Source organism: Triturus cristatus, chromosome 10 (genome assembly GCF_964204655.1).
Source record: "Triturus cristatus chromosome 10, aTriCri1.1, whole genome shotgun sequence".
Classification (NCBI taxonomy): Eukaryota; Metazoa; Chordata; class Amphibia; order Caudata; family Salamandridae; genus Triturus; species Triturus cristatus.
The window spans coordinates 60,043,873-60,068,520 of record NC_140593.1 but is presented as its reverse complement, the minus strand read 5'-3'; the positions used below and the strand labels follow the sequence as shown (position 1 = coordinate 60,068,520).

The following is a 24,648-nucleotide window of genomic DNA, read 5'->3' as shown; positions in this document are numbered from 1 at the left end:
TGAGACATATTTAAAAACACCCTAGGCGGACGTGCGCTTACACTGGCCCGCAATGGTAGGCTGAACACATGTTAAAACCACCATTGGTGTAAGTGCGCACACCGGTCTGCAATGGCAGGCTGGTGACATGTTTTACAAACATCAGGTAAGCACAACTTCCTAACCTGGGCAGGAAGGGTGCACTAACTTTCACGCTGCATTACTGTGGGAAAGTGCCAGGATCCCTAAGGCCACTAGAAGAGAATCAGCAAAACTTAGAAGGAAAAAGAAAAAAGTTAAGGGAAACATTACCTGAAGAGTATCAGGTCTAACATATGCCAATCCACTGTAAGCTATTACACCATACTCCCGCTCCACTATATTCCACTATTGTCTACACCGCTCCAGTGTACGACACTCTACTGCACACTATTCCACTGTACGCTATTACGTTATCTGCCACACCACTGTACAACACTCCGCTCTATGTCACTGCACTATAAGCTATTACACTGTACGCAACTCCACTCTATGCCAGTCCACCCTATGTCATGACACTGTAAACAACTCCATTTGATGCCACATCAGTGCACTCCACTCCACTGTATGCTATTCCACTATGCACTACTCCACTATATGCTATTCAATTGTGCATCATTCCACTGTATGTCACTCCACTGTATGCTATTCCACTTTAGAACACTTCAATGTAGACTACCCCACTGTACTCTGCTCCAGTTTATGCCATTACACTCAATGCCACTCCATTTGACACTATTCTATAAGACTCCACTCGTTTGCAAGAGACTGCACGGTATGCTATTACTTCTATCCCACTCCACTGTATGCCACTACAGTCTACACTACTCCACTGTATGCTACTCCATTATACTCCGTTCCACTGTACACCATTCCATTCTATGCCACTCTGATGTATGTTATTCCACTGTATGCTAATACAATCTAGAACACTCCACTGTATTCTGCTTCTCTGTATGCCACTATATTATACACTACTTCCCTCTATGCCACTCCACTCTACACCACTCCACTGTATGCTATTCAAATCTACCCCACTATGCTGAATGCCACTCCAGTCTACGTTACTCCACTCTACTCTATTTAGCTCTACACTGTTTCACTCTATGCCACTCCACGGGTGTATGACGTTACAACGCATGCTATTACAACGCATACCATGACAACGCATTTTTTACAACGCAAACACTATTACAACGCATTATTTTACAACGAATACTCTTACAACGCAAAACTGAGTAAAATACTTAAAAGTGCTTTTACAACGAAAACAATTACAACGCATACCATTACAACGCCAAAATATATATATATTTTTTTAAAAGTACAATAAAATCTGGCACGGGATGCAGGGAAATTAGGGGTTTTAGGGTGGGGAAGTGTATTAAAATGTGGAGCAAAACTGAACGTAAATTAACTAAAATGCATTACTAAATGAATGCACGAGTATTACAATCAATACTCGAGTATTAAAATTAATACTCGAGTATTAAAATTAATACTCCTATTTCCCCAAAAAATCCGTTTTAACAAATTTCAAAGTTTTACACAAATAACGAATAATTAAACAACAGTTCATATACATGCAAATCATGATTATATCACAAAATAATTAAACGGATTCAAACACAAAACACATACACATAGTCGCCATTTTATCCATCCCACTTCTAAAACTTGTCCTACAACACTTTCTATGAAAACAATAGCAAAAAACATGTTCCAAAATGGATGCCAAAATGGAGCAAATAAATGAAAACAACACATCTTTTAATGCTTTTTTAAATTATCATTTTCCACAGCAAATAAAAGTATACTAAAAAACACAACAAACGCTGTTTTTAAAAAAAATAATAATGACACTGACTAAAACTTATAAATACCAGCAAGACACCATTTTACAATCAGTTGATTATCAACTACCAGAGAGACCAGACGCAAAAACCTGACCCTCTGACACCTAGGTGCCGATTACGATCCGGTAAAAAATTTCCCCGTGCGACTCGTATCCGGTCTTTTTACCGTACGAATCGTACAAGTGCCGTACGAACTGGCAATCACGATTCGCATGGTAAAAAGTCCATACGAACCGCATTGGGAATCATTCCCCACACGTCCTTGGGTCGGAAAATGTGTCCGACACGTCCTCGTACGATTTACCGTACAAATGTGAAAGGTGAAGTCCGACCGAGGAATCACGATCCATCCCGTGCGTCCGAGGTTATAACCGGATGGAAAAAACACCGTCCGCACCGAACTCCCATAGCAACCATGGAGACGTGCCCGCATACGCGCCGACCCCACCCCAGCCCCCGTACGTACGCGCCGAACCCCCCTGTATGTACACCCGTGTACGTGTTGAACCCCCCGTGTATGTTCGAGTCGAACCCCCCTGTGTATGTTCGAGTCGAACCCCCCCGTGTACGTTCGAGTCATACCCCCACCCGTGTATGTACGGTGTGTACCCCCCGTGTACGTTCGAGTCGAACCCCCCCGTGTACGTTCGAGTCGAACCCCCCCCCGTGTACGTTCGAGTCGTACCCCCACCCGTGTATGTACGGTGCGTACCCCCGTGTACGTTCGAGTCGAACCCCCCCGTGTACGTTCGAGTCGTACCCCCACCCGTGTATGTACGGTGCGTACCCCCATGTACGTTCGAGTCGAACCCCCCCGTGTACGTTCGAGTCGAACCCCCCCGTGTACGTTCGAGTCGTACCCCCACCCGTGTATGTACGGTGCGTACCCCCCGTGTACGTTCGAGTCGAACCCCCCCGTGTACGTTCGAGTCGTACCCCCACCCGTGTATGTACGGTGCGTACCCCCGTGTACGTTCGAGTCGAACCCCCCCGTGTACGTTCGAGTCGTACCCCCACCCGTGTATGTATGGTGCATACCCCCCGTGTACGTTCGAGTCGAACCCCCCCGTGTACGTTCGAGTCGAACCCCCCCGTGTACGTTCGAGTCGTACCCCCACCCGCACTGGGGGTATGCACCGTACATACACGGGTGGGGGTACGACTCGAACGTACACGGGGGGGTTCGACTCGAACGTACACGGGGGGGTTCGACACGTACACGGGTGTACATACAGGGGGGTTCAGCGCGTACGTACGGGGGCTGGGGGGGGTCAGCGCGTACGTACGGGGGCTGGGGGGGGTCGGCGCGTACGTACGGGGGCTGGCGGGGGGGTACGGTGCGTACCGGGCCACCTACTCTGGTCGATTCGCGCCGTACTTCGCTTTTCCGGCACTTTTTGGGTGCCGTGAAAATATTGCCTTCCGGACTGCTGTCGGTTCGAATCGTAATTCCTGGGTCGTGAAACGCTGCCTGAAAGCGTACCGACGTCACGTCGCAGCATTCCCGGATCACATTCGTATGTATATTTTCGTCGGTCGGTGTTTTTTACGATTCGTACGGAAATGGTGTTTCCGTGCAAATCGTAATTCCATGTTTGTAAAGTTTTACGACCGGGTACGAGTCGGACGGGGAAAACGCTCCGACCGACGGTTCGCACCCGGTTTTTACCGGATCGTAATCGGCACCTTAGACTGAGACCTAGACTGAGAGAACACTGCAATCGATTGGAGAAGCATTCTTTCTTTCCTACTACAAGTAAGTTACTATTATATATTAACACCATGTTTTGTCCTAAATCATGTTTCATTTCCATCCAAACAGTGCAGCAAAAATAATTTTAATATTTTTAAAAATGTACAATAACCATTTTTTTTTCTCTGAAGTAACTTTAATATATACGAACTTATAATATCTTTTTTTTTTCCTAAAACCGAAATTTGTTTTTCTATCAAAACCAACATATCGTTTGGCAATTTTTTTTCCAACACAACCAACACGACTCACCTTTCTTAATGTGAAGGTAAATTAATTAATATGTCTTTTAATTATAAAATTGTAAATAAAAACATTCACTTTACCATTAGCAAAAGTGTTGGTTGGTGTAGGGGTAACAATTACTTTTTTTACTCCTTGAAGATGCCTCATTAAGGAAAGTGTGGGATGCTGCAGGGGTAACAATTACTAATGTAACTCCAGTTAGGTGCAGCAGTAGGGAAAGTGTGGGATGGTGTAGGGGTAACAATTGTTTTTCTTACTACCGGTAAGTGTAGCAGTAGGAAAAATGTAGGATGGTGTAGGGGTAACAATTACTATTCTAACTCCAGGAAGGTGGAGGTGTAGGGAAAGTGAGGGATGGTGTACGGGTATCCATTACTATTCTAACTCCAGGAAGGTGCAGCATTATGGAAAGTGTAGGATGTTTAGGGGTACAAATTATTTATTTAACTCAAGATAGGTGCAGCACCAGGGAATGTCTGATATGTAATATAGTTAGACTTATATAAAATGTCAGCTTTACAAAGAAGTTTTCAAATTTTGCAGTTTTCACCAACGTTGTCAAAGTTGTTCATTTCTTAATTTCTTTTCATTCTTTTTCACAGATAATTGTTTGCAACTTTCTAGAAAAACTCAAAAAACAGAAAAACAAACAATCAAAAAAACCAGCCAGCAGGCCAAAACCCTAGCAGAAGCAAAACCAACAAAGACACACCAAAAACAAAAGGTATTTTAAATAAACACTGTTATAAATCCAACAATATAATAGTCAAACCTTTTATTTAACAATTAAAATAAAAACCCACAATACAGAATATATGGGTTGTAGTTGGAATAACTATTACTATTCTAATTCCAGGAAGGTGCAGCAGTAGGGAAAGTGAAACATTGTGTAGGAGAAAAATTACTATTCTAACTCCAGGAAGGTGCAGCAGTAGGGAAAGTGTGGGATGGTGTAGGATAACAATTGCTATTCATTCACCAGGTAGGTGCAATATTAGGGAAAGTGTGGGATGGTGTAGGGGTAACAATTACTATTCTAACTCCAGGTAGGTGCATCAGTAGGGAAAGTGTGGGATGGTGTAGGGGCACCAATTACTATTGTAACTCCAGTTATGTGCAGCAGCAGAGAAAGTGTTTGAATGTGGTGGGGTTAAAAAATATTAATGTAAATGAAGATAGGTGCAGAATCAGAAAATATGTGATATATGTTGTAGTTAGACTTAAATAAAATGTCAAATATACACAGATGTTTTCATTTTTTGCAATTTTCCCAAACATTGACAATGTTTCCCATTTGTGAATTGTTTTTTCTTTCTCTTTCTCAGATAAATCTTTGATACTGTATATGAAAAGTTGAAAAAAAGAAGACCAAACAACCCAAAACTCCAAACAGCAGGCAATAACCAAACCAGAAGTAAAACCTAGAAAATATCTCATAAGCCAATAGGTATTTAAAGTAAACACTCTTAAAAATCCAACAATCTTATTAACTAATTTTTATTTTTATTTGTAAAATAAGCTGCCACAATATATAAACCATGGGTTGTAGTAGGAATATCAATTACTATTCTTACTCCCAGTAGGTACAGCAGTAGGGAAAGTGTTGGATGGTGTAGGGGTAACAATTACTATTCTAACTCCAGGAAGGTGCAGCAGTAGGGAAAGTGTTGGATGGTGTAGGGGTAAAATTTACTATTCTAACTCCAGGAAGGTGCAGCAGTAGGGAAAGTGTGCGATGGTGTATGGGTAATAATTAGTATTCTAACTCCAGGAAGGTGCAGCAGTAGGGAAAGTGTTGGATGGTGTATGGGTAATAATTACTATTCTAACTCCAGGAAGGTACAGCAGTAGGGAAAGTGTTGGATGGTGTAGGGTTAACAATTACTATTCTAACTCCAGGAAGGTGCAGCAGTAGGGAAAGTGTTGGATGGTGTAGGGGTAAAATTTACTATTCTAACTCCAGGAAGGTGCAGCAGTAGGGAAAGTGTGGGATGGTGTAGGGGTAAAAATTACTATTCTAACTCCAGGATGGTGCAGAAGTAGGGAAAGTGTGGGATGGTGTAGTGGTAACAATTACTATTCTTACTCCAGGAAGGTGCAGCAATAGGGAAAGTGTTGGATGGTGTAGGGGTAACAATTACTATTCTAACTCCAGGAAGGTGCAGCAGTAGGGAAAGTGTGGGATGGTGTACTAATAATTACTAATCTAACTCCAGGATGGTGCAGCAGTAGGGAAAGTGTGGGATGGTGTAGGAGTAATATTTACTATTCTAACTCCAGGAAGGTGCAGCAGTAGGGAAAGTGTGGGATTGTGTAGGGGTAAAATTTACTATTCTAACTCCAGGAAGGTGCAGCAGTAGGGAAAGTGTTGGATGGTGTAGGGGTAACAATTACTATTCTAACTCCAGGAAGGTGCAGCAGTAGGGAAAGTGTTGGATGGTGTAGGGGTAACAATTACTATTCTAACTCCAGGAAGGTGCAGCAGTAGGGAAAGTGTGGGATGGTGTAGGGGTAACAATTACTATTCTAACTCCAGGAAGGTGCAGCAGTAGGGAAAGTGCGGGATGGTGTAGGGGTAACATTAGAGCTAGTGTATCTACTTGTACATCCTAATTTTTTTTTCTTCTCTTCTCTTCACAGATAATGTCTACTCTTGAAGTAGCTAAATATATAAAATCTAGGAAAGGAAAACATTTATTGAACCATGCAGCATACATATATAGTAAGGAAAGAATAAGTTTTCCTAGAAATCATTGGAGGTGTGTGCAATACTACTCTACCCATTGCAGTGGCAGAGCGGTTACACTTGATAATTTAGTTGTAAAAACAACAGAACATAACCACTCTGCCTCTGCAATGGAGGTAGAAATAAGAGAAACTGTTAATGAAATGAAAGCTATTGCAAGCACCTCCAATGATTCTACAGGATCCATTTTAAGAGAGGTTGCACAGCATGTCCCCAGTCATGTTGCTAGTATTATGCCTATAATTCCTAATTTGAGACGAATTATTCAAAGACAAAAGCAGGCAAGTAACATCCAATTATCTACACCACATACATTTTCTGATATTAGAATTCCACATGATCTTTCAATTTCTTTTGCTGATGAACCTTTCCTTCTGCATGATAACGAAAACCCTCAAAAAGGAATTCTTATTTTTAGTACCCCACATAACCTAGCTAAGTTAGAAAATAGTGAAATTTGGATGATGGATGGGACGTTTAAAAGTATACCCCATCCTTTCACTCAAATTTACACTATACATGCAAAAATTAACAATAATGTAATCCCCTTAGTATATAGTTTGCTACCTGATAAGACTTCTGCAACATACTCTGAACTTTTATCAGTTATTAAAAATAAAACTTCCCAAAGTCCTAGGAAAATAATAGTAGATTTTGAATTGAGCATGATCAATTTGATCACTAAAACGTACATGGATACCCAAATTCAGGGATGTTTTTTCCATTTTTCCCAGGCATTTTGGCGTAAATTACAAAAAACATCCCTAGTTGCAGAATACTGTTGAGATAGCAAACTACAGTTTGAATTAAAAAAATTAACAGCACTTTGTTTTGTTCCTCCCGATAGTGTGGACGAGTACTACACTGCTATTACAGAATCTGATTTTTTTACAAGTAATGAAGAAAAATTGGCACCCATCCTAAATTATTTCGAGGACACATGGATTGGGCACCTAAGCAGATCGGGTCGCAGGAGGAAGCCACGATTCCATGTGGAGTGGTGGAACCGTTACACGAGCTGTTTAGAGGGAGAAGCAAAAACAAATAATGCCATTGAGGGATGGCATAACTCCTTCAACCATACAATTGGCAAACCTCATCCTAATTTCTACTCTTTCTTGGAAACTTTGAAGAAGGAGCAAAGTTTTCAAGAAATGAGACTTTCCCAAACACTTGCTGGTAGTCTAAACCCACGAGTAACTCTAAAAACAAAGGAAATGTCTGAGAGACTATTGGGTATTTTACAACAATTTACGTTGTGTGTGGCTCTAGACTACCTGGAAAATCTTGCTAACATTCTATCTTTTTAAAAATAGTTATCTACTTACTTTCCTGCTTTGCCAAAAATTTAAATAACCTTTAATTACAATTGGCATACAAATCTTTCACAAACATTTTTTTCAAATTTACGAGTCGGGTCTACTTATTTGTCACTTTATTTTTCCAATCTTCTTTTTTTTCCAAACAACAAAAGTATCCAAAACGACGTTCCTAGAATATTTTTCCAACTTTCCAATGATCAAAAGCAAGATATTAATGTGTAGTAAACTTCCTAAATGACTACCACCCAAAAATTCCTAAATATCTCTACCTCTTAAATTTTCCAAATGTCAATCCATTTTACGAAATGCACATTGCTGCATAAACAACACGAAAAATTCAATCATTTTTTCAAAAATTACGAAAACGCAATTTTTTTTAATTAAAACCAAGAAATAAATCAGTTATATTCGTACCGAAGTGTTGAAATTAACATTTTTGTACAAACTTTAATTAAAGTTACAGTTAAACAATTTTTTTTTGTTACAATTAGCTTTCCTCGACCCGACATAGGCATACACTAATGACATGAACGTGGACATGCTTTTTTACATTTTAAACATCAATTAGTTATTCCGCAACCTCTCCTTATTCTTTATTTACTATATATGTATCTATTTTTAACTTTATATCTATAAATAAATGTGAAAAAGTTTCCTACCTGGACGCAGATCAGCTTCCTGCTGCTTCATCCTCCGATGCTCTCCAAAATGGTGCCTTACGTTTACGTTCACGTCATGACGTCATCGCGTGCATCAATGTTAAAAAAGGACTATTTTATTTACAGTTTCAATAAATATATGTTTAAAATTATTAATAAACAATGTATATTTTTTTTAAAATATGTACATTTTGTTATAAAAAAGAATAAAACAAAAATGTTTTTTCTATGTTTTTTTCAATAAAGAAATATTTAATACACCTTATTTGTTTACTGTTATTTATTATTAATTTGTTATTTAAACATGTTAAATATATATTATAATATGTAAATTTACTAAATGTGTTCCTTACCTCGACTCTAATTTCTTTTTCCTTTCAAACTTGCGTTTTCTTCTCTTTTCACTCCTTCCTTTCTTGTTCCGCGGGTTGTATCTTCTTAAGCTGCCAAAATAAATGAAGGACAATTTTTCACATAGACTTCAATACAAAAGCGTGGTAATTTTTTCAAAGTAAGTTCTATTTTCTTTAATCATTTTTGTTTTGGTAATAATTAAAGTTAAAATATTTTTAAAAAACTCAAATATTATTTTTATTATTAATTTAATTTATTAATTAATTTTTTTAATTAACCTTTTTTTTAATATTTTAAAATAAATATTTTTTACATAAACTTTTTAGTATTAATGTCTTGTATCAATACAACTTGTTTTTTGTTAATTTATTTATTTATCCTACTTATATATTTTTTAATTATTTTTAGTATTATTACAGTACAAATTAAAAAATATATATTAATTAATAATATAATTATTAATTATTATTTAAATATTATTATAATAAAAATGGTTTATTTAATAATTTCCTTTTTTTTAAGTAGTACTCAAGTATTTTACATTTTCTTAGTATTTTTTTTTAATCAATAAATACTCAAGTTTTTTTTAATTATTTATTTTATTACTTAAATTATTATTAAATACTCTATAAATACTTAAGTATTAATACTCTATTATTTAACAATATATATTTTTTAATTTTAATACTCCAAAAGTACTCATTCTTTTTTGTAAATATTTAATATTATTAATAACATTTTAAAAAGGAAAGCTAAAAATACTCAAGTATTAATCTTTTATTAGACAACTCATATATTTTACTTTTTCTTAATTATTAATTTATTTACACTCAAAAATTACTCTATCATATTTTAAAAATAGTAATATTTTTACTAAATACTCAAATATTAATTAATTATTGTTTTTTAAAAAAATTAATAAACATGCGTTGTAAAGGTATATGCATTGTAAAAGTTCTTACCATATAAAAGCATGCGTTGTAAATGCATGCGTTGTAAAAGCTTCTGCGTTGTAAAAAATGCGTTGTAAAAGCATTGCGTTGTAAAAGTTGCGTTGTAAAGGTTGTTTACCCACTCCACTGTACTCCACTCTACACTATTCCAATGTATGCCACCCCACTCTATGCTACTTTAATGTACTCAACTTAAATCTCCCCCCTCTCTACTGTATCATATTCCCCTCTAGCCCACTCCATTGTAGGCCACTCCATTTTATGCTTTTCCATTGGAAGTCACTCCTCTGTACAATAGTTCACTTTATGCTATTACACTCTATCCCCCTCTACTCTACACCACTTCAGTCTACAACACTCCACTGTATGGAACTACACTTTACACTACTTAACTATAAGCTATTACACTCTACGCACTTAACGGTTCAACACTTAACTTTAAACCACTCATCTATATGCCACTTCAGTTTACACTTCTCCACTGTAAGCCACTCCACTGTACACTAATCCACTATATGCTATTCCACTCTATGCCACTTCCCTCTACGCTATTCCAGTGTATGCATAGGTAGAACAAACTAGCATAGCCAGAATACCTTGGAGAGCATCCACAACCTTCCCAGGCAGTTTTTGGCTGAACAGAAAAAAGTAAATGGCACCTCAAGCCAAGAAATTGTCAGCAACATACTTCGGACTGTTGAGAAATCTAAGGAAAGTCATTCACTGGCATCGAGGACAGTGATCATACAGGGATTGATCAACTTTCCTTTCAACTATGGAATCTCCCTCTTTTTGGGATGTCGCAAGTATGTTATAAGAAGTCTGCAGGTCATCTAGTATGCTGCTGCATTAATTTCTCATAGACTTCTAAAACACCATTCATGTGCCCCAGCCTTAGCTGCACTGCACTGGATTCCGGTGCAAAACATTATCTATTTCAAAGCTCTGAGCATGGCCCATCAGGAAATATATGGAAAAGGCCACCCCTCATTCACCAACTTCTTATTCCCTACATCCCTAGGAGGCCTTTACAATCTGGAAACTTAAAACTGTCGGAAGGCGAAATGTGGTGGACGTTCCTTTGCACATCTGGTTCCCAAGCTATGGAATAATCGCCCGAACAACCTTAGATTGGATCAACCAGAAACCACCTTCAGAAACTCTTGAAGACACAACTCTTCTAATTTCATACCTGTCATGTCCTATACATAAGTTAAGTAAACCGGCAGGTTTGTCTGCACTGGGAGGCCCGAATGGGTAGCCGTGTGCCATAAAAAGGTACCTGAACTAGAAGTAGGACTATACCACACCACTCTACAGCACTCCAGTGTACACTATTCCACTCTATGTAATTTCACTGTACAAAACTCCACTGCACTTTATGCCACTCAACTAGACTCTACTCCACTCCATTGCCCTACACTGTACACATTTGTACTGAACTCTATGCCTGTACACTCTGCTTTACAGTACTCTAGTTCACTCTACAACAGTTTCCAATACTGCAGGATACAGTACACTACTCTACTGTATGAGACACCACTCCAATTTATAACAGTTTACTGAACTCAATGCTATGCCACTTCAATGTATACCATTCCACTGTTTACTAATCTACTATACTCGACACCAGTCTTCGCTGCCCCACTGTATGACATTCTCTCCATTCTATATAAATACACTCAATACAAGTATACTACATTTTATAGCACTGTATGTCACTCTACTCCACTCTATCCCCATATACTCCACTGTCCAACTCTATACTCCACTTAATGCCCGTACACTTCATGTTACCACATACTATTCCACCGTACAACACTTTTCTATACGCTACAACACAGCACTCCAATCTACTGTACAAGATCACACTCCAATTTTTAACTGTTTTCTCAACTCTATGCTACACCACTACACTCCATGCCACTCTACTCCACGACATGCAATACACTTTGATATACTTTACTCCACATTACGTTATGCCACTTCACTCAACTCTACTCCATTGCACAAGGATTTACCTCACTTTATGCTACTGAACAACAGTCCACTCTACGAAGTTCCACTATTTGACACACTACTGTTATCTATGCAACTTCACTCTATAGCAGTCTATTACACCGTATGCCACTCTTTGACACTTTGCTCCAGTCTATACTGCTACACTCCACTCTACAATACTATACTATATTGTATGGCACTTTCCAACACTCTACTCCACTCTATGCCACACTAAAACACTCTAGTTCACTATATGACACTGTACATTACTTTTTGTATGCCACTGCACGCCACTTTACTCCACTCTACTCTTCGACACAGTACTTCATTCTACTCTACTCTATGCCACTCCATGCCATTCTACTCTATCACACTGTATGCCAATTCACTCTACCACACTCTACAGCACTGCACTGTACAACACTTCACTCTACAAAGGTCTACTCGACTGTATGCCACTCTGCTCTGCTGTAGCTTACAACACTTTCCAATAATATACGACATGTACAACACAGTACTCCAATTTATGATACTTTACTCAACTGTGTGCCACTCTACTTCACTCTACTGCACACATATACGTTCCATGTACTTAAATATACCTTCCATGTACTTATGTATCCTTATATTTATTACTTTACTTCTAATTCAGCATATCCAATCCACTACACAATATCTCAGTCTATATCTTTCGCAATATATCCTCTACCCCCACTCTGACTTACCTCAAACCTCATTCCACTACTCTCTCTAATTAACTACCCTCTTTCTCACCCTAAAGGCTCTCTATATATGCTCTACCTCAACTCTCAGACTCATCTCAAACCTCATTATAAAGTTGTTTCCAAAGCACTACCCTATTTCTCACCTTACTTCTCTCTCAATATATCCTGTACCCCCACTTTCCCATTCATCCCAAACCTCATACCACCACTATGATCCCCCCAAAAAATCTTTCTAGACTCCGCCCTCCTCTAACCCTCCTTGCATCATCTCATACCTCTTTAAATGTTCGGATCTCCCAAGCAAGTTTTTCTAAACCCCTCCCTCTGAAATTTTCCCTTCCAGCTCCCCTTTACTCATCCCAACAGCCCTCCTACTGTTATGAACTCCCCCCCAAAAACATTCTAGGCCCTTCCTTCTTCTAGCCATCCACTATTCCTCCGATAATCCAAATAACAGACTAACATGTCCACCACTCAAATTCATTTCATATTTTCCTACACAAATTCACCACTAATCCTTTTTGGGTTCCAGAGTAGCTTAGTGCTCACCGTAAAACTGCTATAACACCTCACTGGGGAGCAAGCACTATAGAAATCCAAACCCTTCCTCTTCCATCTCTCCCCTTCATTCTTTTCAATCCAAATAACAAATTAACATGTCCACGGCTCAAATTAATTGAATATTTCCCTCGACTAATTCACCACTAATATTTTTCTGGGTCTATAGTAGCGTGTTACTTGCCGAAAAGCACTTCAACAACTCATCAGGGGTAGCAAGCACTATATAAATGCAATCCTTCTACTCTTCTATCTCTCCACTGTCCTTCTCAACCCAAACAACTGACTAGCATATCCACCACTCAAAATAATTTCATATTTTACAATACTGATTCACCACTAATCCTTTTTGTGTTCCGGAGTAGAGTGCTACTCACAGAAAAAGCACGTTGACCCCTCGTCAGAGGTAGTCAGCACCATATAAATGCAATTGCAATACAATAGGATACAATACAATAGTCTCTGCCATGCCAATCCACTCTGATACTTTAATCTACCCTACGCCAGTGTACTCCATTTCACTATGGTCTACTCTACTACACTTTATCACACTCAATGCCACTGTGCCGTATTCTGCTCTATGATGCTCCACTGTTGACACTCTACTCAATTGTATGCAACTCTACTCTACAACACCGTACTGCCCTCTATGCCACTCTATGATACTCTAATCCTCTCTATGGCCACCCACTCTACTCCACTGCACTACACTATATTACACTCAATGACATGCCACACCACTATATGACACAGCACTCCACTCCACAACACTCTTATCCACTGTACTCAATGACACTCTACTCTACAACACTCTACTTCACCCTATTCCTCTCTTTTACACTCCACTCTAAAGCACTCTACTCTACTCCATGTAAGTGTACCCTACTCTACTGTACGACATCCTAGTCCACTGTACAACATGCCACTCAACTCTATGATACTTAACTCCACCACATGAGACACCATGCTACTACACTATATAACACTTTACTTCAATGTACACAACACCACTCCACTCCATTTTACTCCACTCCATTCCACTGTACAATACACCACTCTATGACATTAGACTTTACAACCGTCTCCACCATTGTATTTTATAACACTTCACATAGCAACACTCCACTCGATTAGGCTAAATTCTACAATATAAAAGACATTTTTATTTAAATATATTTTTCAAAACATTGAAATTTAATGACGAAAACAAAGGTCAAAGCTTAGTTATAGTTAGAATGTTTTCCCCTATACAAACTTAAACTGCACAAACTTTAGAAATCCTAAAGTTGTAGTCATAAGTTTCATTCACAATTTATCCACCACCTTCAAAGTATTATAAGTAGCGCACCTCCAGCTTGTTTGGTTTATATAGGAAAAATACATTTTTATGTGTGGTTATATATGTATATGTATAAGTGATGCTATAGTTAGGTATAAAAAAAAATAATTCTTTATATATACACATGTGCATATTTATGTGAGTGTGCGCGTATTCACTGACAAAAAATGACATTATAGTTAGGTATGATAATAATATTTTATTTTCCATTAAAAACAAAATCTGAAGTTTCAGTTAAATGGTTATCTCACTGACAACATTAGTGTTTTAAATTTATCAGTTATAGTTATCTTTAGTAGCTAGAACTCATACCCTAAGGTAACTATACCTCGCGCCCCCGCCATGCTCAGTCTTGCAATCAATGATGTGATTTAAAAAGTTTCATTGATATATTCAATGATGTTATAGAACATGTCATGAGTGATGTAATATGTGGAGTAATTAGCTGTGCATGGTGAGGGTTCAAGCTACCTTACGCCACGAATGACAGTTACTAGAGATAATGATAATTGTTGAATTTCAGTGTTTTTTTTGGTTTTAAACATTACGTTGTCACTGAACTTCACCTCACTATAATGTCAGCAAAGATGCAGTGAAGATCCACAAGCAATGTTCTTAACACTACATATTTTACTAATAGAAGTGTGTATATATACTTTATTCGATATAAAATATCATAAAAGTACGAACATATTTGGTTCATCAATAAAAAAACCATCATTATATACAACAAGTGGCAATATAAAATATGCATTAAAAAAAAAATATTTACAATAAAAGCCATATAGAACACTTCCTATTGAAGCAGAACAAATACAACATTGATCTGTAAATGGCCTAACTCTTACTGTGCCTTAGCAGTTTGGTACGCGTCGACCAAGCGCACCCCAGAAATTTGACTACCCCACAGACCACAGCGGGGGAAGAGGCATCGGTCATAAAAGAACGTAACGCCACCCTATAATCCACAAAACCCAGATTTCTACAAATTGGTCTAAGCCATTTCCTCCTTGCCGCCCTATAGACCGGGCACGCAAAGAGGAAATGGGGGGTGGATTCATTGGGGGCCTGGCACCCAGGACAATTGGCGGATGTTACGCTCTGTTTTTTCCAACCTGCTACCAAGACGTTAAGCGGCATTCTATCTCGTGGAGATTGTATGAAGTCGAGATACTGCTCTAATTTGTCGTCAAGCTTTTGCTCCAAAAATTTGCTTTGCAGGTGGAATCTGGCTAGACCATGCCTCCCCATAGCCAATTTCTGTGACCAACTGCTTTAAATTACAGATCCATTTAATCTTGTTGTCTGTGTCTAAATTAATGATCTTGTTCAATGCAGCGGCATAGCTGGCCAGTTCCGGGATACGTCTCAAGCGGACCCAGAAGAGCAACGGGAGCAATCTTGCAATATCTTTAATAGAACGCTTTCCCAGGTCCTTACGAAGTGGTATCAGGGGGGTGGAAGATGGAAGAGAAACCAGACCTCTATGGAAATGGTTCTCGGATTTCTCCAGGTCACTGATGTTCTCAAACCACCATAATTCCGACCCGTAGAGTGCTGAAGGTAAAGCTTTCCCATCGTAGACCACGAGGGCCGGGACTACTGGTCTACTGATGGAAAGCCGCTGCTCTCTTAGAATATCCCCTGCCACCCTCTTATGGTTAAGGAGCATTTTAGCTAGATGACTGTTCCACTTCATCGAATTATTGATCCTAATGCCCAAGTAGTCAAAGGATTCTACAATATGTAGTAGCATGCCATTAAGTGTGATGCCGTTCCTAAAGCGTTTGGAGATAATGTCATAAAGTTTTTTTTTGTGGTATTAATCACTAAACTCCGTGAATCGCAAAACTGACAGAACCTATCTAGCAGCTTTTGTAGGCCACTTGGACTTTTTGACATCAAAAGGGTGTCATCGGTGAAAAGGAGGGTAGTGGATGTCTCCCCTGCCAGGGTTGGGGCATCTGTTGGGTCCTCTCTCAAATGGTCAACCACCCCATTTATAAAGAGGGAGAACAAAGTTGGAGCCAGCACACAACTCTGGCGTACCCCCCTGTTCACCGCCACCCTTTCTGTCAACTGTCCCTGATAACCCCACCTTATTCTAGCATCATTCCCCTCATGGAGGCGCTTAGTAAAATCAAGAATCAAAGGTGGGATACCTAAATCGGACAGCACCTGCCATAGCTTGGCATGAGGGACCAATATATGGAGTAATTAGCTGTGCATGGTGAGGTTTCAAGCTACCTTACGGCATGAATGACAGTTACTAGAGATAATGATAATTGGTGAATTTCAGTGTATTTTTTTTGTTTAAAACATTACATTGTCACTGAACTTCACCTCACTATAATTTCAGCAAAGATGCAGTGAAGATCCACAAGCAATGTTCTTAACACTACATATTTTATTAATAGAAGTACAAATCTAAAAAAAAATTTGTAAGCCACCTTGGCGATAGGAAAGGATCTGTTTACCGTATATCCATTCTCGAGTCTAGACAATAGTGCTCATGCAAGCATTTTTCCTATGTTATCAAGGAGGCTAATCGATTGACAATTTGGCAGATTACTTCTGGCATTTGTCTAGAAAAGAGGAATAATTTCATCTTCTAACCATGATTCAGGCTCTGGTGCTCCACTCAGGATTGCATTGCTCAAGAAATTAATGTAACAACTTCTTCAATGTAAGGGGCTCAAGAGACTCGGTCTTGATTGTGTGAATTAAACAGCTGGAAGTTACCTCTGGAGCAGAATATAATAATGAAACGTGGGAGTACCATACAGCCCCTGTAATATAAAAATTCAGATCATATATAGCTACAGTTCTTCCTTGAGGCACAAATGTGGTAGAAGACTCGCTGGCCCCTTTTTCTAGTTGTTGCGAGTAATTCCAACTATCCAGCATATTCCCACCCATCTCTTGATGAACTCACTATACTTAAAAATCTGTGCTTTGCGGTTTTAATTTCATCTCAAGTAGTACCTTTAATTGCTGTAAATAAAGTGGTGTTTGCAACCTTTACTTACTGTTGAACCAATGGTGTCTTACACAATGATGTAATTTCTTTGCTGCAGCTGGCTTAAATATGAGCAGGGCTTTGTGCTTCACAAGAGCTTCGGTCAAGTCAGTGTGTGTTGGTGTAACTCTATACTGATAATTTCTGCTGAGAATAATAGTATATATGCAATTTTTGATCAGCGAAATCGTGGGACCAGATTCAATGTTTTCCGACTTGATTTTACATGGCTGTTTGCTACCAGGAGACGACTATGTGCAAAACTAAAGTGTAGGATTTGTAGGCTACTTAATTGCTCAATGGAGAGAAAAAAAGAATTGTGGTCACTTTCCGGACCACGCTCAACTTTCATATCTAGTGTGGACATGGGAGGAACTCACTGCATTTCACTTAGCGGCATGCCATGAAATTACAAAAAACTCTTCGAGATTCTTTGAAGTTCCATAAGTGGACAGAAAATGCATATTGTACAGAGATTTACTGCCGGTAGCATGTCCCTCACTGAACTAACAACACAACGTGGAACGTAATCGCATTGCCATTTTATTTTATCTAGCCTATTCCTGCTATTTTATCCTGGCTCTGTCCTGCTCCATCCTATCCGATCCACCCCATCGGATCACTTTTCTTAATAATCGCCCCTTTTCTTTATTTATTACTTTCTGATTTTACCTTTCTGCATGTGTTTTTTGTGACTTTTTGTACTTTTTTTTTTTCTTGACCTCTCTGTCCTCCTATTTCCCTTTCTATCCCAGTCTGACTCCCATCCAGTCTAAACCCAAATGGAAGAAGCAGGCAGCATCCTGTGGCAACCCAATAGCGAGAGTGCAGAGCTGCCCTATTTTTGGTGAGGCAGAGGTGGAGAGGTGGCTGTGCTCATCTTTTGGGTGCAGTACCACCTTGCCCCCATGTTGGGAGCAGGCCCAAGAAGGATCGCACCGCGCAAGAGCATCAGGTTCTCTGAGGGTGAGTGCGGTACTGTATGCACAGCACCATCGGCCTCATGTGCATCCAGCAGCAGCTAACACACCATTTGGCGGACCTTCTGACAAGGAACAGGACCTGCTCGACCTGCTAGGCATCCACAAAAAGTGATGCCACGGCAGCATATAAATATGCCCCACAATGCTTAGACTAACTTAAACGTTTTTCCACCTTGTAGGGTGCAGCAGAAGAGAAATAAGAGCATTTCTCCGTGATAGCACCTGGTTGAAGTGGGCGATATTTTTTATGCAAAATCCTGTCTACTTTTTTAGTAAATAGGGTTTCGCGTAAAAAACCATAGGTGGTAACAAGGCAATGCCCATGCATCCCCGATGGAACGGCCACGTGGCACCAAGGAATGTACTATGTGCTGCTTTGAGCTACTTTCAAGTGATTTTCCAGCGCAAAACAAGCTTTGTGCTGGAAAGTAAATCATGAAAAAATTATTTTGCGTTGATTTGAGTCACGTTTGTGAACGCAAACATGGCACAAAATCTTAGCAAATATACCCCCCTCCCAAGACAGCAGAGCATGAGAATGCCACAGGGAAGAGGGAAGAGTCTCTAGTTACAGAAACAACCCTACATCACAACATTAGGCAGATCTGGAGGAAAATGCAAAATCTAATGGCATGTGATGTATTAAACAATGGAGCAGATATGTTGATTAAAAAGAAACTCATTCACAGATGTGATTGGGATAGATAAATACTCATATATTGTCTGGGTATCACGTAATGCAAATTGTCTGAACATGTTTGATCAATGTCACTGTGAAGTAGTGATAGACTTCTGTTCCTGGAGTGAGAAAGCATGTTGGACCTAAAGGGATTTGTTGCATCTTCACAAACTGCAGCAAACACCTTGACTTGAATCATCCAGCCCTCCATGTACTAGCTCATGTCTCTGTCATGCTTATGTCAGTTATGGTGATAAGGATCCAACCTGCAATGATGGAGATCAGGTCCCATCCTATTACCACACTGTCCCAATGAGATCCACAAGTCACTCGCCATCGGCCAGTGATGCGTGTTAGTAAAGTGTGGTGCAATTTCTCAAATAGCTCATGTCTCTGTCTTCCTTAGGTCCGCTATAGCATCATGGATCCAATCTTCAATGTCAGACATTGGTTCCCATCCTTTTATCGCACTGTCCTCAATGAGATCCACAAGCCACGCACCATGGACCAGTGATGCATGTTGTGGAGTGTGGTTCTATATGTCTAATAGCTCATGTCTATGTCTTCCTCAGGTCACCTATGGTGCCCTGCATCCAATCTTCAATGGCAGGCATCAGTACACCTTCTTTACAGCAGTGTCCCCAATGAGATTAACAAGCCACATGCCATCGACCAGTGATGCGCTTTTGTGGTGTGTGGTGCAGTATGTCTAATAGCTCATGTTTATGTCTTTCTCAGATCAGCTATGGTGCCATGGATCCAATCTTCAATGACAGACATCAGTTTCCATCCTTTTACCGCACTGTCCCCAATGAGATCTACGAGACGCGTGCCATCGTCCGGCTGCTCAAGCACTTTGGCTGGACCTGGGTTGGGATCCTGGCATCAGATGATGACAGCGGCAGGAGGGCTGGTGAGGAGCTGGAGAGAGAGATTACCAAGAGTGGGGGTTGTGTGGCCTTCTTACAAAGACTTCGCAAGCCCCCTCACACCGGGTGGGGAGAGATGATGAAAATTGTTAAAACAATCGGTGGTTATTCTGTCAATGTGGTGATAGTTCACTGTTCGAGAGCTTACATGGATCCAGTCCTCATTTGGTACTTGACAGAACTGCCTGCCAAAGTTTGGATCGCTTCTGCAATCTCATCACATTTGAAAGAATTTCGTTTTCACAGTGGAGGGAATGTTTTCAATGGCTCACTGGAATTTTCCATTCCCAAGGGACAGATTCCTGGACTGACAGATTTCCTATACAGTGTGAAACCTTTACATTTCTCAGATGATTTCATATTTGTGCACTTGTGGGTGCTAACATTCATGTGCGCTCCTGCTTTACAGGATGGGACTTTTGCGTATGAACCCTTCTTCCCTCGTTGTAAAGGGAATGAGACAATGCGAAAGCTGCCCCTCTCTTTATATGATGCTTACAATTTCTACATGACTTACAGTGTTTACACTGCGGTCTACGCAGCTGCTCACGCTTTACACAACATGATCTCAGCCAGAGCCAACTCAGGACATGCCTCAGTTAGTGAAAGTCTGAGCAAGGACTTCCAACCATGGCAGGTAGGAGAGGCACTTTTGTTATTTCTAAATATATATATTAACCAAATATAGACTCAAATTGTGCACATTTGATGCAATTCCCCAAGAGATAAACTAATTTACGTAATTGACATTTGGCACAGTGCTGCCCGTCACGTTGAAGTCACTTCTTGAGGTCCTTGTGCCATCGACCCCTGCGACGGTTCTCCTGTCCAGCTTGCCCGCAGTCCGTTATTCTGTGCTGCCTTAGGTGTGTGCCTCCTCTGCTCTTTTTCTGCTTGCTTTCTGCCTTCTTTTCTGGTCGCTTTCTGCTCTTTTTCTGCCTTCGTTGTTGCCTCTCTCTGCTCGTTCTGCCTGTGATTTTGCCTCTTTCTGCTCGTTTCTCACCTTTATTTTGTCTCGTGGTTCTTGTTTCTGACCTTTGTTTTGCCTCTTTCTGCTCGCTTCTGACCTTTATTTTTCCTTTCTGCTCGTTTCTGACCTTTTTTGTTTTGATTTTTCAAAAACCTTTATTAAACAACAAAGCACATGGCACATTACAAGTTGACATCACAGCAGCAATACAGTAGATACTACATTACCAGTTGCACTACATGTTGCAGGGAGATGAAGGCTGGGAAAGACACAGACGCAGCCTAGAAATAATTAAATAATAATCAAGGCACAACAGAAGAGGCACAATCAATCTGGCCCAGGGGGAGAGGAGATCAACTTCCTCAATCCGGTCGGTTTGTGTGTCAGCATTTGAGGAGGTTGCAACTGGACTGTCTGGGGCGGTCAAGCGTTGTAGATAGGAGATGAGGTGAGCCCAGATCTCCAGGGGTGTACTGGATGCAGGCATCAAATCCCAAAGCTCGCCAAGGAGTGTCTGGCAGTGGGCTGCATCGTCCAGCCAATTCTTGACCGCGGGGGCTAATCTACGACCCTAGTGCATGGGCACCCTTCGCTTAGCAAGCACCAGCAGCATCGCGACCAGCTTACGGTTGGCGTCAGACATATGTTTATCACAACCCAGGAGACATAGCAGTGGGTCTGGGGCGATGCGCTCAAGTGTGATGTCGCTAATAGTGGTGCATATCCCCTGCCAGAACAGTTGTACCCTGGGGCACGCCCAAGCCAAGTGGGCGAAGTCTGCACCCGGAGTCGCGCAGCGCACACATCTGTCGTTGTCAATTAAGCCCATCTTGTGTAAGGATGCAGGGGTACTTAAAATGAATGAGCCTCAGGCAGTAATTAGGGGAGAGGCGCTTGGTCTGATTGCAGCAGTAAAGCCACTGCTCAAGATAGAGGTCCCTTCCTAAGTCAGCACTCCACGCAATGCAGGCACGCTCGGTGTTGGTGGAGGAGGCAGCCAAACTAAGAGCATATATTCTAGTGAACAACTTCTGTGGGGAGCTGGAAGAGTGAACGAAATCGAGGGTAGCGTTAGCTTGGGGGGGCCTGCGGGAAAGCGGGATTAGCTGCCCTGCACGTCTCCCGAATCTGATAGTACAGCAGTTTGTCAAGGGGACTCGCGCTATCGGGGAGGGAGAAGAATGTATTGTCAGAATAGACGTCTGCTACAGTTCTGAGGCCCAGTTGAGCAGCGTGGCGAGCCATGCCTGCTGTCTGCAATGGTGGGAACGCTGGGTTGCTAGCGAGTCTCAGGGAAGGTGCGTGCAATGTGCTCGCGCCGGTGTAGTTGTGCAGCCCGTCCCAAGCCCAATGCAGGCATTCAACTGTGTCAATCTCGCCTGGGGGGGGGGGGGGGGGGGGGGGGTTGAATAAATAGTGACCAGGTGGCAGCAAGGTCCGTCGTGACCTCGGTGTGAGGTTGGAATGGCGTGGGGTGCAGCCAGAAGTAGAGAAATCGTTGCTGACCTTTATTTTTCCTCTTTCCGCTCATTACTGCATGTTTTTCGTTTCCTGTTGTTTCTGACCTGGCTCTTTGACGGAGATGCCACATCCACTGCACCCATATACCCCTAGGGTTTACAGTGCTGCCCTATACAAATGCTGATTGATTGAGTGATTGACTTCTGTTCCCCCGTCCTAACTGGTAAACACAGTTTCATGATTCACAGAGAGCTCGTCAAGCCTTTGCAACAGCGCTGCGCCACAACAAGTGATGCAAACTGGAGCAGATGATTGAGGAGGGATTACTGTCCAGTGCAAACCTGGACCTGAGTTGAAAATGTGTCCTAAAGTAAGTGAGAGTAGCACTTTGTATGAAGGTGGCATTGCAAGGTGGTACATGGGCATTCCCAGGAAACAACCCATGTATTTATACACAAATAGAAGTTTGCACCAAAAATGCATGCCTCCTCGAGGCAGGCATAAAGTTTAAGAAAAGGTTTCATTTCTGAAACTTTGTTCAGCTTTGCATGTGTGCTGCACTGTACAACACACATACAAACTTCAAAAAACAGTAGTCAGTCAGTAAATCTTTATTTCGCTGATTAAAAATCAACATAAAAAGTACAAAATACAAATACAATATACAGTGTACAGTATATTTACATTAGATCTGAGCCGATGGACATTAAAAACAGGTTAAAAATGAAACTTTAAATAGGCGCTTTACAAAGGGCACATTACATTATTAATTCATCATTATTCAATCACGGACGGGTATTCCTCAATCTTACCGACACTCTCAAAAAATTTACAATCGAGCACAAAATGCGGGTGTCCACGGCCATTTGTAAGAAATTCAGGGCACTCTTGACTTCACGTATTTTAGCCTCCTTTAGGATATGAACAAGAAATTTGCGACAGGGGATTTGATAAAAAGAACACAGAAGTACAAAATGAAGGGTGTCCTGCGGAGACCTATTGTCGCAGCCGCAGGCACCCTTCTGCTCAACCGTTACTGTGAAACCTGGAGGATAAGCTAAAATGTGGTGTAACAGGTTGAGCCTAAAACGGCACATTAAAAATCTGTCCTGGTGATTATGCATTAGATATAAATAGGGCTCCATTCCTGCTCCATTGCTCACTCGGTGGTGTGCTATAACTGATTTCTTTAAGGAGTCAGTGCTTGCTCTTTGTGCTTCAAATTTATCCAGTAGCTCTCTTTTAATCTGGTGTCTACATGTGGGGGTAATGGAGGTAGGATCACTGAAAAGAGATAGGTGGTCGATTGAATCCAATGTCTCTTTTATGTACCTCAGCCATGGGATACGTAGGTGGTTGTCCATTTGCAAGCAGTCCCGGGCTATTTGCCTGCTTAGTTCTGCTGCGGGATTCACCCATAACCTGAGCCATAGCATAATGGGTCTCACCTTTACCCAGTCGGTGATATAAGTTAACCCCAGTTCTGTGTGTGTTATTCCTGCTGGGGTACCCTGTGGTAGTTTCAATATCCTCCTAAAAAATTTATCTTCCTCCAGTTGCAGGGGCCTTACATCTCTAAATCCCCAGACCTCCGCACCGTAAATGGCTTTTGCAGTGCTAACCGCCACATACAGATTCATCACCTGTTCCGGCGACCACCTCCTCAGTCTACGAGCAAAGTTATGAATAGCCCCATTAGCCGATACCAGCTTTCTGCATCTATCCTCCATTAACAGATCAAACTTTGTGTCCCCGTCAAACAGTAGACCCAGATAAGAAAAAGAGCTCACTGTTTCCAATTTGTGCGACCCTATCTTAAAAGCAAATTTCCTGCTTGGTTTCTTGCCAGCTATCATGACATACGATTTGTTCAAATTTACGGACAAATCTAATTCGTCCATAAACTCCACAAATCCATTGACCAATTGTTGTAGGCTCACGGCCGTCCTGGCAAGCAGGACGGCATCGTCAGCATACAGTAGAACGATTTCCAGCTTTGGGACAATCCACATTTAAGGCAACCAACCTTCTCTCCAAATCGTTAATGTAGAGAGAGAACAAAAATGGGGCAAGGATT

General features: G+C 40.8%; 1 protein-coding gene across 1 annotated transcript; it reads left to right on the top strand.

The window, feature by feature from the left end:
* Positions 1 to 16,211: 16,211 nt before the first annotated feature.
* On the top strand, positions 16,212 to 24,304 carry LOC146788831 (vomeronasal type-2 receptor 1-like). The gene is made up of 3 exons (XM_085630976.1): positions 16,212 to 16,253; positions 19,950 to 20,777; positions 24,128 to 24,304. Exons 1-3 carry the CDS (start codon positions 16,212 to 16,214, stop codon positions 24,302 to 24,304), a joined length of 1,047 nt encoding a protein of 348 aa, XP_085487102.1.
* Positions 24,305 to 24,648: the final 344 nt, after the last annotated feature.

Bases quoted from the DNA above. Each gene is read 5' to 3' on its own strand.
- LOC146788831 (XM_085630976.1), top strand. From the start codon at position 16,212: ATGACTGTTCCACTTCATCGAATTATTGATCCTAATGCCCAA. The intron at 16,254-19,949 runs GTAGTCAAAGGA...TGTCTTTCTCAG, and splicing joins TTATTGATCCTAATGCCCAA to ATCAGCTATGGTGCCATGGA. The intron at 20,778-24,127 runs GTAGGAGAGGCA...ATCTTCCTCCAG, and splicing joins AGGACTTCCAACCATGGCAG to TTGCAGGGGCCTTACATCTC.